We start from the raw sequence: 16,162 nt of genomic DNA, 5'->3' as shown, positions 1-16,162 counted from the left end.
TTCACTTTCATCATGGAGTTCTGTAGCCTTGTATTATCAAGGCAATTAAATTGACTTAAGACAGATTAACAGGAGGAAAAAAAAATTGTAAACATAGGAACCCCATAGAAATATGAGACTTCCTGGCAGTCAGGTAATTGAGGCTTGCATCCACTCTGAGCTAAGGAAAGGAACTAGGACTCTGGGGCCTCAAAGGGGAGTAGGACAATTCACAGGAAATTGGGAAGAGTCAGTGTTTGGTAAACAAATGTTGGCCATACCGTGCAGATAAGTCATTGTGATATAAAGTTTTCTGTGATAATAGCTCTCTTCCTGGTACAGGGCCCCTATCTAAATTCTTTTAGGTAGTTAAGGGGAAGGTACAAAGTTGTTTGAGTCTGTTTGGCCCCTATTAATCTTCATGTGAAAATAATCCACATGCTAAAGTGGTATATTCTGGGTGGGGGGATATATTCTTTTTTTTTTTCTCTGTGTAATCTATTTTGCAGATTAACTTTGAATCAAGATATCATTATATTTTGCAGATTCATGTACTTTTCATGGCATCCCGGAGCTATCCTGAATGTATTATAAACCACAGGTTGTATGACACAGACATGCAAACAATGTTCACGACCTCCATGAATCACATTTAATGATTTATGCTTTGGTGAGAACATGTGTTACTAAACAATGTTTTCCAATGTTTATGACTCATTATTTGAGAAATATGTTTCTGTAAGACTTTTTTTGTCTGAAAAGGTGAATATGTTGCCTCATACCTAGCACAATGCCAAACTTGGTTTATTTAAGTGTGGTTAAAGCAAAAAGATCTTGTCAAAAGAGATTGCTCCTCATATTAAGTGTACAAGTTCTTCCTTCAGAGAGAGTCAGCAAAGTTTTTAGTGGGATGAAAGGGAAAGAAATCATTTAACTTTCTGGGGGATTTAACTTTCTACTAATGCTAAGTTGACATGAATCAGTATTTTCAAATAAATACTTAATACTTTTTGAAATATATAAATAGCTGATTTTATATAAATTTGCATTTTTATTTATGTTTTGTCATAATGTCTTTGCAGTAACATTAAAAATATATTTACTGGGTACTGGGTACTATTTAAAAAATATTTCCTTTCTTTGAGAAGTAAGTTTTACTTTCTTCTTTTTTCTTTTTTAAATATATTTTATTGATTATGCTATTACAGTTGTCCCATTTCCCCTTCTCTCCCCTCCACCCTCTACCCCCCTCCCACCCACATTTCCCCCCTTTAGTTTATGTCCATGTGTCATACTTATGAGTTCTTTAGCTTCTACATTTCCCGTACTATTCTTGCCCTCCCCCTATCTATTTTCAACCTACATTCTATGATACTTATTCTCTATACCTTTTCCCCCTCTCTCCTCCTCTCACCCCCCTGCTGCTAACCCTCCATGTGCCCTCCAATTCTGTGGTTCTGTTCCTGTTCTAATTGTCTGCTTAGTTTCTTTTGGTTTTGCTTTAGGTGTGGTTGTTAATATTTGTGAGTTTGCTGTCCTTTTACTATACATGTCTTTTCTTTATCTTCTTTTCTTAGATAAGTCCCTTTAGCATTTCATAAAATAAGGGCTTGGTGATGATGAACTCCTTTAACTTGACTTTATCTGAGAAGCACTTTATCTGCCCTTCCATTCTAAATGAGAGCTTTGCTGGATAGAGCAATCTGGGATGTAGGTCCTTGTCTTTCATGACTTGGAATATTTCTTTCCAGCCCCTTCTTGCCTGTAAGGTCTCTTTGGAGAAATCAGCTGACAGTCTGATGGGAACTCCTTTGTAGGTTACTGTCCCCTTATCTCTTGCTGCTTCTAGGATTCTCTCCTTCGTTTTTACCTTGGCTAATGTAATTATGATGTGCCTTGGTGTGTTCCTTCTTGGGTCCAACTTCTTTGGGGCTCTCTGAGCTTCTTGGATTTCTTGGAAGACTGTTCCCTTTGTCAGCTTGGGGAAGTTCTCCTTTATTATTTGTTCAAATGCGTGCTCAATTTGTTGCTTTTCCCCTTCCCCTTCTGGTACCCCTATAATTCAGATATTGGAACGTTTAAAGGTGTCTTGGATGTTCTTAAGCTTTTCCTCGATTTTTTGAATTCTTATTTCATCATGCTTTCCTGCTTGGTTGATTCTGTCTTCCTTCTGGTCCACTGTATTGTTTTGAGACTCATATTCCTTCCTTTCACTATTGGCTCTCTTCCGCGTATCTTCCTGCATCTCTTTTAAGGTAACCTGCATCCTTTCATTTAAATTGCACCCAAAATCAACCAATTCTGTGAGCTTTCTGATCACCAGTGTCCTGAACTGCGCATCTGATAGATTGTCTATTTCTTGGTCGCCCAAAAGGATGAGTCCTGGGGGACTGATCTGCTCTGTTGAAAACATATTTTTCCCGTCTCTCCTTTTTTTTTTTTTTCCGGTCTGGTTGCTCTTGTTACGGTGGGGGGTGGAGCCTTAGGTGTTCACCGGGGCTGGGCACCCCAGTCGCTAGACTGTGACATTATATGTGGGGGCAGGGGTGGGAGCGCGAGCGGGGACGGGAGAAAACAATGGCGGTAGTTCCATTCTCCTGGGCTCAGACCCTTCTCTGGGCTCCCGGGCTGCGAGTTCTGCCCTGGTTCACAATCGCTGCCCCTCTGGGTCTGCCAGCCGCAGCTTGCGTACTCAGGGATCACCGCTTCGTTCCTGCGCCCCGCATGGCTGTCGCGCTGATTTCGCACCAAACTTTCCCCGACCTCTGCGGGCCGCCAACCCACGCCAGCCCCGCGCCCGCCCGGCTCGTCTTCTCCTACCAGTCCAGATGAATGCGTCTACTTCAACTTCTTGGCTGCCTGACTTCCATTCAGATAAACCCTCTGCCGGATCTGGGCATTATTCTATCTGTAAATTATTGTTGTAAATTATTGTTGTTCTAATCTTGGTTGTGTGAGGAGGTACGGTGGGTCCACCTATTCCTCCATCTTGCCGGAAGTGGTGGGGGGATATATTCTGTTGTCCCTTACAACATTTACTGAAAGCTCTATAAAACCCCAGCTCTATTGTCCTTTTAGGTAGTCCAGCAACATCTTTTTACCTCCTACTATTGTTTTTAATTGAAATATAATTCATATACCATAAAATTGTCCATTTTAATGTGTCCGACACAGTATGGTGTCCAATATATTTTTTTATAATTTAAGTAAAATTTACATAATATAAATAAATCATTAGTCACTTTAAAGTGTGCAATTCAGTGGCATCTAGTATATCCACAGTGTTGTACAATCATTACCTTTTTCTAGTTCCAAGACATTTCCATCACCCTAGAAGGAAACCTGGTATCCATTCAATAACATTGTACGAGAAATATTCATTCAACAGAAATATGAAAACATTCTAGCTGGGTTTATTTATTTTTAAAAATATATATTATTGATTATGCTAATATAGTTGTCTCATTCCCCACCCCCTATATTCCCCTCCTCCCTTCACATCCCCTCCCACCTGCATCCCCCCACTCCATTAGTTCAAGTCCATGGATTGTACATATAAGTTCTTTGGCTTTTATATTTTCTATACTAACCTTAACCTCCTCCTGTCAATTTTGTACCTACCATTTATGCTACTTATTCTCTGTACCTTTTCCCCCTTTCTCTCCCTCCCCCTCTCACACTGGTAACCCTCCATGTGATCTCCATTTCTGTGATTCCGTTCCTGTTCTATTTGTTTGCTTAGCTGTTTTTTTTGTTGTTGATTTTGTTTTTGTTTTTGTTTTTGTTTTTTAGGTTCAGTTGTCCATAGCCATGAGTTTGTTGTCATTTTACTGTTCACATTTTATCTTCTTTTTCTTAGATAAGTACCTTTAACATTTCATGTAATAAGGGTGTGATAATGATGAACTCCTTGAACTTGATCTAATCTGGGAAGCACATTATCTGCCCTTCCATTCTGAATGATAGCTTTGCTGGATAGAGTCATCTTGGAGGTAGGTCCTTGCCTTTCATGACTTGGAATACTTCTTTCTAACCCTTTCTTGCCTGCAAGGTTTCTTTTGAGAAATCAGCTGACAGTGTTATGGGAACTCCTTTGTAGGTAACTGTCTCCTTTTTTCTTGCTGATTCTCCCCTTTTCTTTACTCTTGGGTAATGTAAGTATGATGTGCTTTGGTGTGTGCTTCTTTGGATCCAACTTCTTTGGGACTCTCTAAACTTCCTGGACTTCCTGAAAGTCTATTGACTTTGCCAGGTTGAGGAAGTTTTCCTTCATTATTTTTCCAAACAAGGTTTTAATTTCTTGCTCTTCCTCTTCTCCTTCTCACACCCTGAGGATTTGGATATTGGGACATTTCAAGTTGTCCTAGAGGTTCCTAAGCCTCTCCTCATTTTTTGAATTCTTGTTTCTTCTTTGTGTTCTGGTTGAATGTTTCTTTCTTCCTTGTGCTCCAAATTTTTTATTTGAGTTCTGTTTTCCTTCCTGTCACTGTTGGTTCCCTGTGCATTTTCCTTTATTTCACTTCTCACAGCCTTCACTTTTTCCTCTGTTTTGCAACCATAATCAACTAGTCCTGTGAGAATCCTGATTACAGTGTTTGAACTATGCATGTGATAGGTTGGCTATCTCTTCATCACTTAGGTATATTTTTTTCTGGAGCTTAAAAATTTTTTTAATGTATTTTATTGATTATGCTATTACAGTTGTTCTGTATCCCCCTTTATTCCTCTCCACCCTGCACATCCCCTCCCACCCACATTCCCCTCCCCCTTTGGTTCATGTCCATAGGTCATACATATAAGTTTTAGGCTTCTGTATTTCCTATATTATCCTTAACTTCCCCTTGTCTATTTTTTACCTACCATTTGTTACCTATTCCCTGTACCTTTTCTCCCTCTTTTGAAGCTCTGATCTGTTCTTTCATTTGGGGTATATATTTTTTTGTTGAGACTCTCTTGTCATGTAGTAAGGGGCAGAGCCTTAGGTATTCAACAGGGCAGGCAACCCACGGAGCTGCTGTGTTGTTATACTGTATGTGGGGGAGTGGTCAGAGAGGGAACAATGCTACTTGTTCATCTCTCTGTCAGCTTTCAATCACTTCTACCATTACCCACAATCAAATTGGGACCTTCTGGTGCTGATTCCCAGGTGGGTGGGTTTGTTTATATTCTAGGACCTTGTGGGTCTCTCCAATTAACTGTCCTGTGAAGCCAGGAGTTTCTTCAGCCACCTCAATGCCCACAGGATTTTTCAGGCAGAGGTTTTGAGGCTTTATTTCCCCACAGTAGGACCCTGGGTTGGTGGTCTATCTTGCTCTTCAGTTGTTCCTCCCGGTTTATCTGCACACAAATGTGGGACAGCCACTCCGCTTACTGCTGCTTGCCCATCCCAGTCCTCCAGCCACTGCTTTGCCACAAGTCCTCTCTGCTCAGCCGCCCATCTCCATCCCTTCTACCAGTCTAGATGAATGTTTCTTTAACTCCTTGATTGTCAAACTTCCATACAGTTCAATGTTCTGCCAGTTCTGGTTGTTTTTGTTTTTAAATTTGTTGTTTTCCTTCTGTTGGTTGTGTGAGGAGGCAAAGTAGCCAGAAGACTAGAGTGGGTTTATCTAACTCTTAAATAGAATCAGGCAAGATGAATTTTCCAAGAAAGAAGCTGAACATAGGACCACTTTGGAATGAAGCCAAAGTTACCATTTTGAAGGGTATGAATCTTTGAGCTTACTAGATTTTTAGAACCTGATCTGGTAAAGACAGTGTCTGGTCAATAGTTGTAACCAATTCATTCATTTTGAATACAATCATTTTACTAAAACTCATGTTTATAATCCTTTATGGTAATTAGCAAAGTTTCATATCTTCATCAGAGATGAATTACTGAGACATTTTGTCAGCCCCTTCTAAAGAGTGGGCTTCTGATAGGAACTTGCTCAACACTTCCAGAGAATATTCATAATTAGGATAACTGCCCACCCCAAACTGAGTCAATTATATATATCATGTTGTCCATGTTGAATTACCTTGCTCTTATATCATATGTACAATTAAATTTTGCAACTTTAATTATAAAAATTGATAAAAATGAGAGCAAAGGGAATATTAAAATAGAGCTTTCAAGGAGCCTGTGCCTCAGGTCAGGCTTGAAATGGTAGCCTAAATCTGCTGTTCCCTTAGTTGTTTTCAATTACCATGTCCTTCTCAGTGCGTGAGCATGTCACCATATTGATGGTTATTCCAATGGTTAAAGATACATTTTTTTCATACAACATGACACCTAAGCCTAAAGAAGCTATTTCAAATGATATTCAATAAAGAGACAATTCTTTGGTTGAAAATGGGAGCAAAATGGGCTGTGTTGTATTACTGAAAGTCACAGTTTTCCAAAGTGGCTAAGGAGTTTTCAAGGATACTTTTGACTATATCTGATTTTTACTAACTACTTTAGAATTTACCTCTCTTACCTAAGTACCCCACACAAATATACATGCAATGTAAGATGAAATTGGGTCTAACATTGAGCTGAGCTTTTTGAAGTTCCTGAAGAAATGTATAGTGGCTCTTGGGTGCATTGGAAGAATTTCAGATCTGCCTGTTTGAATGACTCATAAGGCAAGCAATCAGCAGGACCAGAAGTCAGGATAATTTTATACTAGAACTAAGATAGTTTGGTGTTATTTTTAAGGGGGAAAATGACAAAACTTAACATTCATGTTGTGAGAATGAATATTATTTTGTCTATAACACATACATATAGAATCCCCTTGTGAAATTCCAAAGAGAGATGCTACTTCAATTTATGGTAGAGCTGAATGATGGATTTACTGCTTGAATATCATTTCCTCATTATAAGCAGATGGTGAAGAAAATATAAAATAATATTTATATACTGAAGCCTTGATTGTGTATTCATTCTCACAGCTGACGTGTAGAATGTCTTCTTGCAAAATCTCCTTAACTTTTTTCTTTACAGTAACAAAAAGTGTACAGGAAATAGCCTTATTGATTTCAAATTTGCTGATTTTTTAATATTTTCTAATTATGATTCCAACAGATATTATCTTTTGATGCCTATGTAGAAGATGAAGTACATGATAAAAGGCAAGAAAACTATAGAATAAGATACCATAAAATTTTGTTCTACCCTGAAGATGACACAATTCAAGTATATGAGCCACCAGTGAAAAATAGTGGACTGCCTCAAGGTATGGATTTAAAGCAGATTTATAGTTCTTTCACTTCTAACTTCTGCCTTTATACTATCTTTCTCTGACTTTTTGTAAAGACCCCATGCTGCTGCTCAGGTGTCTAACTTGTTGGAAGTGGTAATATAAATATGCCGCTAGCTTGTAGTTATTGATAGTGACTTACTAGGTTTCTACCCTCCTACCTCAACATTGGCCATTTCTTCCGCTCTTCTGTGACATACTGTGACATACTTGTATCCTTTCAGGTGCTGCCCTAGTATGAGAAAACTCCTACTTCTTTGACTTTTTTTCTGTAAATGTTTTGGTTTTTTGGTTATGACCACATTACTTCCTTCACAACACTATCAAGAGAAGAGAGAAGACTGTTCTCTACTGCCACTTCCAGATTGGTATTCACTCTTTTTTCTTGAATTTACTGGCATTTACTTCAACCACCTTCTCCTCATCCTCATCCCTGTTAAGTGTAGACTTTGATGGTACTTCAACAGAGGATCATTTTTCCTTCACCACGTGTATGCCAGTCATCTTTATTCATACTCCCCTTTTGGCTAGATAAGAGTTAACTCTGTGATGTTGCCACCAGAGAAGCTAAGGTTGCATTATTAGAAGCATAGTGACAGATTTCCTCTGTTTGTGCTATTAGTCCTTCATGTAGGATGATGCTAAGTTCTTTATGCCTTCAGGGGGTAGCAACCATGATGGTGAAAGAACTGAAAATTTGTCACATGTAAGGGAAAAAAGTGAAAAGGAAAATCTGTACAGGAAAAACTGAGGTGTGCCTGATAAATGTCTTTAGGAATCTACAGGGATGTCATATGGAAAAGGGGTGACCTAATTTTCTGTATCCTCAAGGACAGGACCTAATAGATTAGAATTCAAGTCAGTAACAGGAATAATTTTCTGGAAGAAAGCCACCAAAAGTTGTAGTAGATGGCTCTGGATGAGCATGGTCAGGGTTGGGTGGAAGACAGGGGAATCACATGTTTGTTTGGTCATTGGAATAGATGGATGGCTTTGGGGACAGGTCAGAGGTTATTTTTCATTGACAGTTTAATAGAGGTGTAGGAAGGGAATCATATATTTGTTTGGTGTTTTATGTAGATGACCTCCTAGGACTCCTTTGGTTCCTGACAAGCCATGATTTTGGGGTACATTATTTCCTCTTTGTCTTTTGGAGTATTGCCATTTCAAATATTTTAGGCTCCAAAATTGCCTTCTCTGACTATAGTCTCTATTTACTTTCCATATTGTTTACTTCCACCATCTTTGTTCTTCATTCTCCTAGCAAAACATATCTTGAATCTGTTCATATCTTCCTATCCCCTTTGATACCATTCTAACCCAGGCTACCCTCTTTTCTTGACTAGAGTAATGGAATAGCTTCCTAATAGGTCTCTCTGCTTCCATTACTACTACTCCTACAGTCTTTTCTCTCTGCAGCAGCTGGAATGTAGTGTGGGATATTACCTTGGTTCAGTGGTGGCCTCCAAGAAGCATGCATGCAGGCTTTCCCAGAGACTACAGAACAGAAGCCTCATAGGCCAAATTAAAATGCATCAGTTATATGATGCATTAAAATAATTTCAAATATGTAGCAAGATGCAAGGGAAAAGAGATGAGGTAGGTTCACACACTTAGGACAGGGTAAAAGTGGATAGAATGACCACCTTGCTTAAATCTTAGGGTAAGCAGTGGTCCTGTCTCTTTGTGTTGCATCAGCTCCTCCTGCTAATAGTGTGGTTTAAAGACCAGAGTAGAAGTTCAAGGAGGACCATAGACAGAAAGGACCTTGGGCTAAGGGCACACACTCTATCAGAGAAATGCAGGGACAAGTAGGTCTGGCCACAGCTGCAGGTCACCAATCAGCCTACAGAATAATATAGGCTTTGTTTGTGTTTCTTGGGTAAAGGACACATGGTTACCGAATGGGTGTCACCAATGGATGAGTGGCTGAATTAAGGCCTCATGAATATTGAATACTCATGAATATTTACTACCTCATGTAGATCAGTGTGTCATGAATATTTAGAGCCCAGGTGCCTCATGTATTTTTAATATATACTAAAAATTAGTTGTCTCTTAGTCCTTCCATCCCTTTCTTTCTATGTTTAACATGTACGTGCTATCCTTATTATCTGCTCATCATTATTTAACACAGTTTACTATTTTATGCCTATGTGTAATAAACTGGGGATTGAAGTTTTTCTTATAGTATGGCTTCCTTGTGTCTGGATGATGAACTGGGAGCCAGTCAGCATTGCCAACCTATACTGCCAGGCACTGTACTTAGTTTTTGGGAAAATGGACAAAAGGAATAAGGCCCATTATACTCCTACTTTGTGGAGCTTATGGGCAAGCAGGTTAGAGAGGAGAGGGAACAAGGTGACTAGTCTAAGAGTTTTGCAGTTGTTTAGGTTAGACATGCTGACTGTCCAAACCAGGACATTGATGGTAGAAATAGAAAATAGGGTAAAGATTTTAGAGACATTTGGATGGCAGAGTTGATAGGCCTTGACCAGTGATTAAATACAAAGAGTAACTTCTGATAAAGATGGAGGCATAGGTACACTGTGCCTCCCCGCACAACCAAAAGAAGGAAAACAACAAGTTTAAAAATAATAAATAACCAAAACTGCCAGAAAAATGAAGAACTGTATGGAAGTCCAACAACCAAGGAGTTAAAGAAGAAACATTCATCCAGACTTGTAGGAGGAGCAGAGATGGGAAGCTGGGCAGAGAGGACTTGTGGCAAGGCAGTGGCTGGAGGATTGGGGTGGGCAGTCCTACATTTGCATGTGGATGAACCAAGAGGGATGAATGGGGAGAGAGACAGACCAAACAACCCAGGGTTTCATTGTGGGGAACTAAAGCCAAAACCTCTGACTGAAAAATCTGTGGGGGTTCAGGCAGTGGGAAAAACTCCCAGCCTCACAGGAGAGTTTGTTAGAGAGACCCACAGGGTCCTGGAATGTACACAAACCCACCTACCTGGGAATCAGTACCAGAAATGCACAATTTGCTTGTGGGTAGTGGCGGAAGTGACTGAAAGCCAATAGCTGAATAAGTGGCATTGTTCCCTCTCTGACCCCTCACCCACATACAGTTTAACAACATAGCAGCTCTGTGGGTTGCCTGCCCTGTTGAATACCTAAGGCTCTGCCCCTTGCTATGTGACAGGCAAGCTGAGACAAAAAAAAAAAATGGCCCAAATGAGAGAACAGATCAAAGCTCCAGAAAAAATGCAACTGAGCAATGAAGAGATAGCCAACCTATCAGATTCACAGTTCAAAACACTGGTAATCAGGATGCTCACAGAATTGGTTGAGTATGGTCACAAAATAGAGGAAAAAGTGAAGACTATGAAAAGCAAAATAAAGGAAAATGTACAGGGAACCAACAGTGACAGGAAGGAAACCGGGACTCAAATCAATGGTTTGGAGCAGAAGAAAGAAACATTCATCCAGAACAGAATGAAGAAACAAGAATTAAAAAAAAATGAGGAGAGGCTTAGGAACCTCTAGGACAACTTGAAATGTTCCAACATCCAAATCCTAGGGGTGTGAGAAGGAGAAGAGGAAGAGCAAGAAATTAAAACCTTGTTTGAAAAAATAATGAAGGAAAACTTCCTCAACCTGGCAAAGTCAATAGACTTTCAGGAAGTCCAGGAAGCTTAGAGAGTCCCAAAGAAGTTGGATCCAAAGAAGCACGCACCAAAGCACATCATACTTACATTACCCAAGAGTAAAGAAAAGGGGAGAATCTTAAAAGCAGCAAGAAAAAAGGAGACAGTTACCTACAAAGGAGTTCCCATAACACTGTCAGCTGATTTCTCAAAAGAAACCTTGCAGGCAAGAAAGGGTTAGAAAGAAGTATTCCAAGTCATGAAAGGCAAGGACCTACCTCCAAGATGACTCTATCCAGCAAAGCTATCATTTAGAATATACTTAAGAATGGGATAGAAAATGTTGAAGCCAAAGAATTTATATATATGACCCATGGATATGAACTAAGGTGGGGAATGGGGATGGGAGTGGTGTGAAGGATGGGGCGGAACAAAGGGAGGAAAATGGGACAACTGTAATAGCATAATCAAGAAAATATATTTAAAAAGTAAATATGGAGAGTGAGGAAGGTGAATATCTAAAGTGCCTACTTTATTGTTATCTTATTTAATCCCTTAATAGACATCTAGAGTAGGTCATTGTCAGCTTTTCAGAAAAGGAAATAGGCTCAGAGAGGTAATTTGCTGTATCTGAGTCTTAACTGATTGCCTTAGAGCTCACTGTGTGGTTGATGCATTAATAAAGCCCAGAAGCATGGAACAAGGAGCAGCATTGGGTTTACAGCTGAGGTGTGTTTGTTAGGGTCATGAGGCTTTTGAAGTTGTGTTGGGATATTTGTACGGTGAAGCCTACCAGGCAGGTTGAACCTTGTTGTGTGTTTTCAGGAAAAAAAGTCAAGACTAAAGGCATGGAATGAGAATTAGGGGTGTCCAGATCATGAACCGAATCAGGCTTATTGTATCATGTTAGAACAGAGCTGCTGTTGAGGTGGTATAAAGAGGAAGAAGATTAGATTTAGTGTCTGTGTTTGGTTTTACTAGTGGAGGGAGAAGGTGAGAATTAGTTTGAGGTGGTGCTACGTGCTGTCTTTATTATTCTTTTTGTTTTGACTGATAACTCTCTACTCCCTGGTCTTTTCATTTGGAGAACTTATGACTTAATGGTAAATCTTTTAGGAAATATGAAAATGCCTTGATATTTAAAAAGAGTTTTCATAAACTTTAAAGTTGAAAGTGTGACATTTTGTTTTGTAAAGGGGCAAGAGGTCTTTAGGCTCTTTAGAGTCATTTTTAGCATGCATAAGGCAGTTTTCAAAGATTTAAAATAATGTATTAGAAAATATTTGAAGGATTGTTTCAGAAAAGAAAGTTTATAATTTTTAATTCCTATGAACATCTATTTTACCTAAGTGTATGTATTAGTTAAGTGGTAGTATTGCTTTAGCAATTTTATTTCCCATAAGTTTACACTAAAATGCTTACTCTGATATTCTCTAACTAAGCTTTACTTATGTTTTAATTACCTTTCCCACATGACACCAAATTTATACAAATGATGGGCTAGAGGTCTGGGACATCCCAAGCCTGCATTAGTGACTTGCGTTGTAATTATTCCAGTGAGTTTTCGTTTTATTTAACTATCCAAGAAGAGAAATGAAATACAAGATCCTTTATGAGGATATTGGAAAGGTTTCATTAAGAGTTTTCAATTCTCTCAACTCCTGATTTCAAATCTCACATAGGCAGATTCCAAAGACAAATTGAAGATAGTTGTGATGATTTGTTTGAAAATAATTTTTATGTAAATAGTAGGGAATGTTATTCATAAACACTCAGGAAAAAAGCCCTGAGTAACAGACAATTTTAAAGTCTTTTATGAAAATTTCAGAAGTTCTGATTGGCCCATTCTTATCAGGTTATTTCCATGAGTAAAGACACAGCTCAAGTAATCTGTACAGAATGCATAGTAATGATGATATGGAATGAGAATGTATTTATCAACAGAGTGGAGATACTTGATAGGCTCTATCAAGTGCTTTTCTGCTTTTCCTGAGTGCTTTTCTAAATTAAATAATTGGGGAAAAGAAAACAAACTTACTGAATCAGTGGCTCAGACCTGGGATGGGGTAGGTAGTCTTTCTTTCAGTTGTGTCTTGAGTGTCCTTGGACTGCTTTCCATGTGCCTGTGGGCCCAGCGAGGGGGCTAGGGGTCATATTTAGGCGCTGCACACTGATGGCATTCCTGTCACTTCCATAGGGTTTCAGTAATTTCCAAATGAACTTGGAGGTCAGATGCACCTGTTTGTTTTTTGTGGAACTGACCATTTAGAAATTAATGCACCTGGATCTAGCTTCCCTTTTAGTTGCCTCTATTATCATGTAACTTTTTTTAAGAAGGGGGGAGTTTAGAATAAGCCAGAAACAAAGAGGCATCCCTTACCATGGTGCCAAAATAGGCATTCAGTTATATTCAGCTTCTAATCAGAAGTACATATTTTTAATGTTGCCAAATCCTTGCTGATAGAAAGATATAGGTGTGTTATAAGTCAAGTCACTGTTGCACTTCAAAGCTTGCTTTCATTGCAGGACATTATTCTCTTTGTAGTTAGATGTGTGATATTTGTAGAAATTTTTGGAATGTAGTTAAAACAGTATTATACCAAGCCAGGAATGTCAGAGGTTAACCCCAGTAGTTTTACTTCCAATTGACTAACAGAAAAATTCTTTGTCAAATACTATCAAGTCCAAACTAATCTATGCTAAAGCAAGGATAATTAGAAATGTGCTATGATATTCTGGTAAGTCTATACCATTTCTCAGCCCAGAGTGATTGTCAGGATCTCCTGGCTTACCCCAAGAATTTGTGATTCTGTAGGCCTGGGGTCTAGAACTGTTTTCCATTTGGTTCTTAGTGTATCCCTGCTTAAGAACACTGATCTCCACTAGCAACTTATTTCATCCCCTCAACAGAGTAGTATTTCTTAGATATGTTTTTATATTCTAGGATAATCTACTTTAATCAAGCAAATGTAATCACAGAATAGAAGTCACTCATTCATATGTCACTCATGTTGGGCATATACCATATTTAAATACTGCATTTCATAAAGTCGAGGAGGAATGGTGGTAAGGTTGCCAGATGAAATGTATGATGCCCAGTTAAATTTGAATTTGAGATAAGCAATGAAGTTTTTACTGTAACTGCGTCCCAAATATTGCATACAACATACATTAAAAGTTATTCATTGTCTATCTGGAATTCAAATTTAACTAGGCATCCTGTACTTTGATTTGCTAAATCTGGCAACCCCAGAGGGGAGACATTGGGGAGGGATTGGTCACTGAATGGAGCAGAGTGAAATTTAAGAGTGGAGGTAAATGATTGATATGTGAAGACAGGTGCTTGGTGCATGGTGGCCGCGTGATGGATATTTGTTGAAGAAAGGAAGGAAGCAGGGGAGAGAGGAAGGAAAAAAGGAGAGGAAAAGTGATACACAATGCTCATAACACAAGGCAGGCATCATGAATGATACCTGGTCCTTTGAGGGATCAGAGGATCAAATGCTAGTACCCACTGAGAATAAGGCATTTGACTGGTATCTCAAAGGTTTCTCCAGGTAAAGATGGAAGAGAAGGTACATTAGTAAAAAGGAACCACTTGAGATAAAGAGGTTTAAGTGGTGGGATAAGGAGTTGGGTGGTGTTTGAAAGCAGATCATAGAGTATGTAAGGAAAACCTGGCAAGAAGGCAGTAATCAAGCAGACATTACAGCACCTAACATGCTATCATTTGGGGCTCACTTAATGGCTGGGAGGGAATGCATAAGATATAATATTTTTTATTATGATCAGAGATGTAGAATTTAATTTTTTTCTTCTTTTGCTAAAAGGCAGGCATCAGACTACCTAAATATGAAAAAGTTATTTTTATGAGCCCAAACCCCAAAAATGACATTATATAAAAATAAAAATGGTCAGGGCACATGCCTGGGTTGCGGGCAAGGTCCCCAGTGGGGGGCACGTGAGAGGCAACTACACATTGATATTTTTCTCTCTCTCTTTCTATTCCCCTTCCCTGTCTCTAAAAGTAAATAAATAAAATCTTTTAAAAAATGAAAAAGATAGAATAGTCATTTTAGTAAAGGAATGATAATGAACACAAGAGGAGGAAAAGATACTCTATTGTGTCTGATCACAGTAAACTGTCTTAGCATTTTTTGTGCTATTTATTTATTTTTAAATTGAGTTATTGGGATGACATTGATTAACAAAACCATATAGGCTTCAAATATACAATTCAACAAAACATCATTTGCACGCTGCATTGTGCGCCCATTGCCCCAAATAAAGTCTCTGTCCCCATTTATCCTCCCTTTGCCCTCTTCCACCTCCCTCACCCCAATCACCCCTCTTTCCCTCTGGCTATCATCATACACCATACTGTTGTCTGTGTTTATAGATATATACAAGGCCTGGCACAAATAACTTCCCTTTTTATTAAAAAATCTTTTATTACCAAAACATAAACATGTAATGCTGTAACATAACAATATCATACTCAAGCACACTATATGACATTTTAGGTGAAGTATTCAAATTAAAACTATAAATTATTATGCCCATATTATTACCCTACTAACCACACTCAAGCAGGCCTTACTTCTGCTGGAATATATATATCTCAATCCCTTCACCTCTTTTTACCCAACCCCCATTCCTTCTGATAGCTGTCAGTCTGTTCTATGTATCTATACTTCTGTTTCCATTTTGTTTATTAAACTGTTTCACTCATTAGATTCCACATATAAGTGAGATCATATGGTAATTGTCTTTCTCTAAGTGGTGTATTTCACTTAGCATAATAATCTCAAAAGTCTATCCATGCTGTTGCAAAAGGTAAGATTTCATTCTTTTTTGTGGCTGAGTAGTATTCCATTGTGTAAATGTACCACAGCTTTTTTATCTACTCATCTATACTTGGACACTTGGGCTGTTTCCAGATATTAGCTATTGTAAGTAATGCTGCAACGAGCATAAAGGAACACATATTCTTTTGAATTAGTGTTTTGGGTTTCTTCGGATGTATTCCCAAAGGTGGAATTGCTGGATCAAAAGGAAGTTCCATAATTTGTAGAGGAAACTCCACACTGTTTTCTACAGTGGCGGCAACAGTCTGCATTTCCACTAACAGTGTACAAGGGTTCCCTTTCCTCTTCCTCCTCGCCAACACTTGTGTTGATATATTAATGATAGCTATTCTGACAGGCATGAAGTGATATCTCATTGTGGTTTTAATTTGTATCTGTCTAGTAATTAGTGATGTTGAGCATCTTTTTACAAGTCTATTGGCTCTCTGTATGTCCTTTTTAAAGAAGTGTCTGTTCAGATCTTTGCCCATTTTTTAATTGGGTTGTTT

The 16,162-nt window shown here is 38.6% G+C and overlaps 1 protein-coding gene across 2 annotated transcripts in view; it reads left to right on the top strand.

The window, feature by feature from the left end:
• Window positions 1-16,162, top strand: part of EFHC2 (EF-hand domain containing 2) — a 257,879-nt gene that overhangs the window by 78,324 nt on the left and 163,393 nt on the right. For both annotated transcript variants that reach the window (XM_036016315.1, XM_028523328.2), the window contains exon 3: window positions 7,031-7,181. In XM_036016315.1, coding sequence (XP_035872208.1) covers window positions 7,031-7,181 — 151 coding nt within the window. The remainder of the gene's footprint in view (window positions 1-7,030; window positions 7,182-16,162) is intronic.

This window comes from Phyllostomus discolor, chromosome X, assembly GCF_004126475.2.
Source record: "Phyllostomus discolor isolate MPI-MPIP mPhyDis1 chromosome X, mPhyDis1.pri.v3, whole genome shotgun sequence".
In the NCBI taxonomy this organism is placed as follows: domain Eukaryota; kingdom Metazoa; phylum Chordata; class Mammalia; order Chiroptera; family Phyllostomidae; genus Phyllostomus; species Phyllostomus discolor.
Note: the sequence above shows the minus strand (reverse complement) of the source record. Positions and strands in the feature narration are given on the sequence as shown.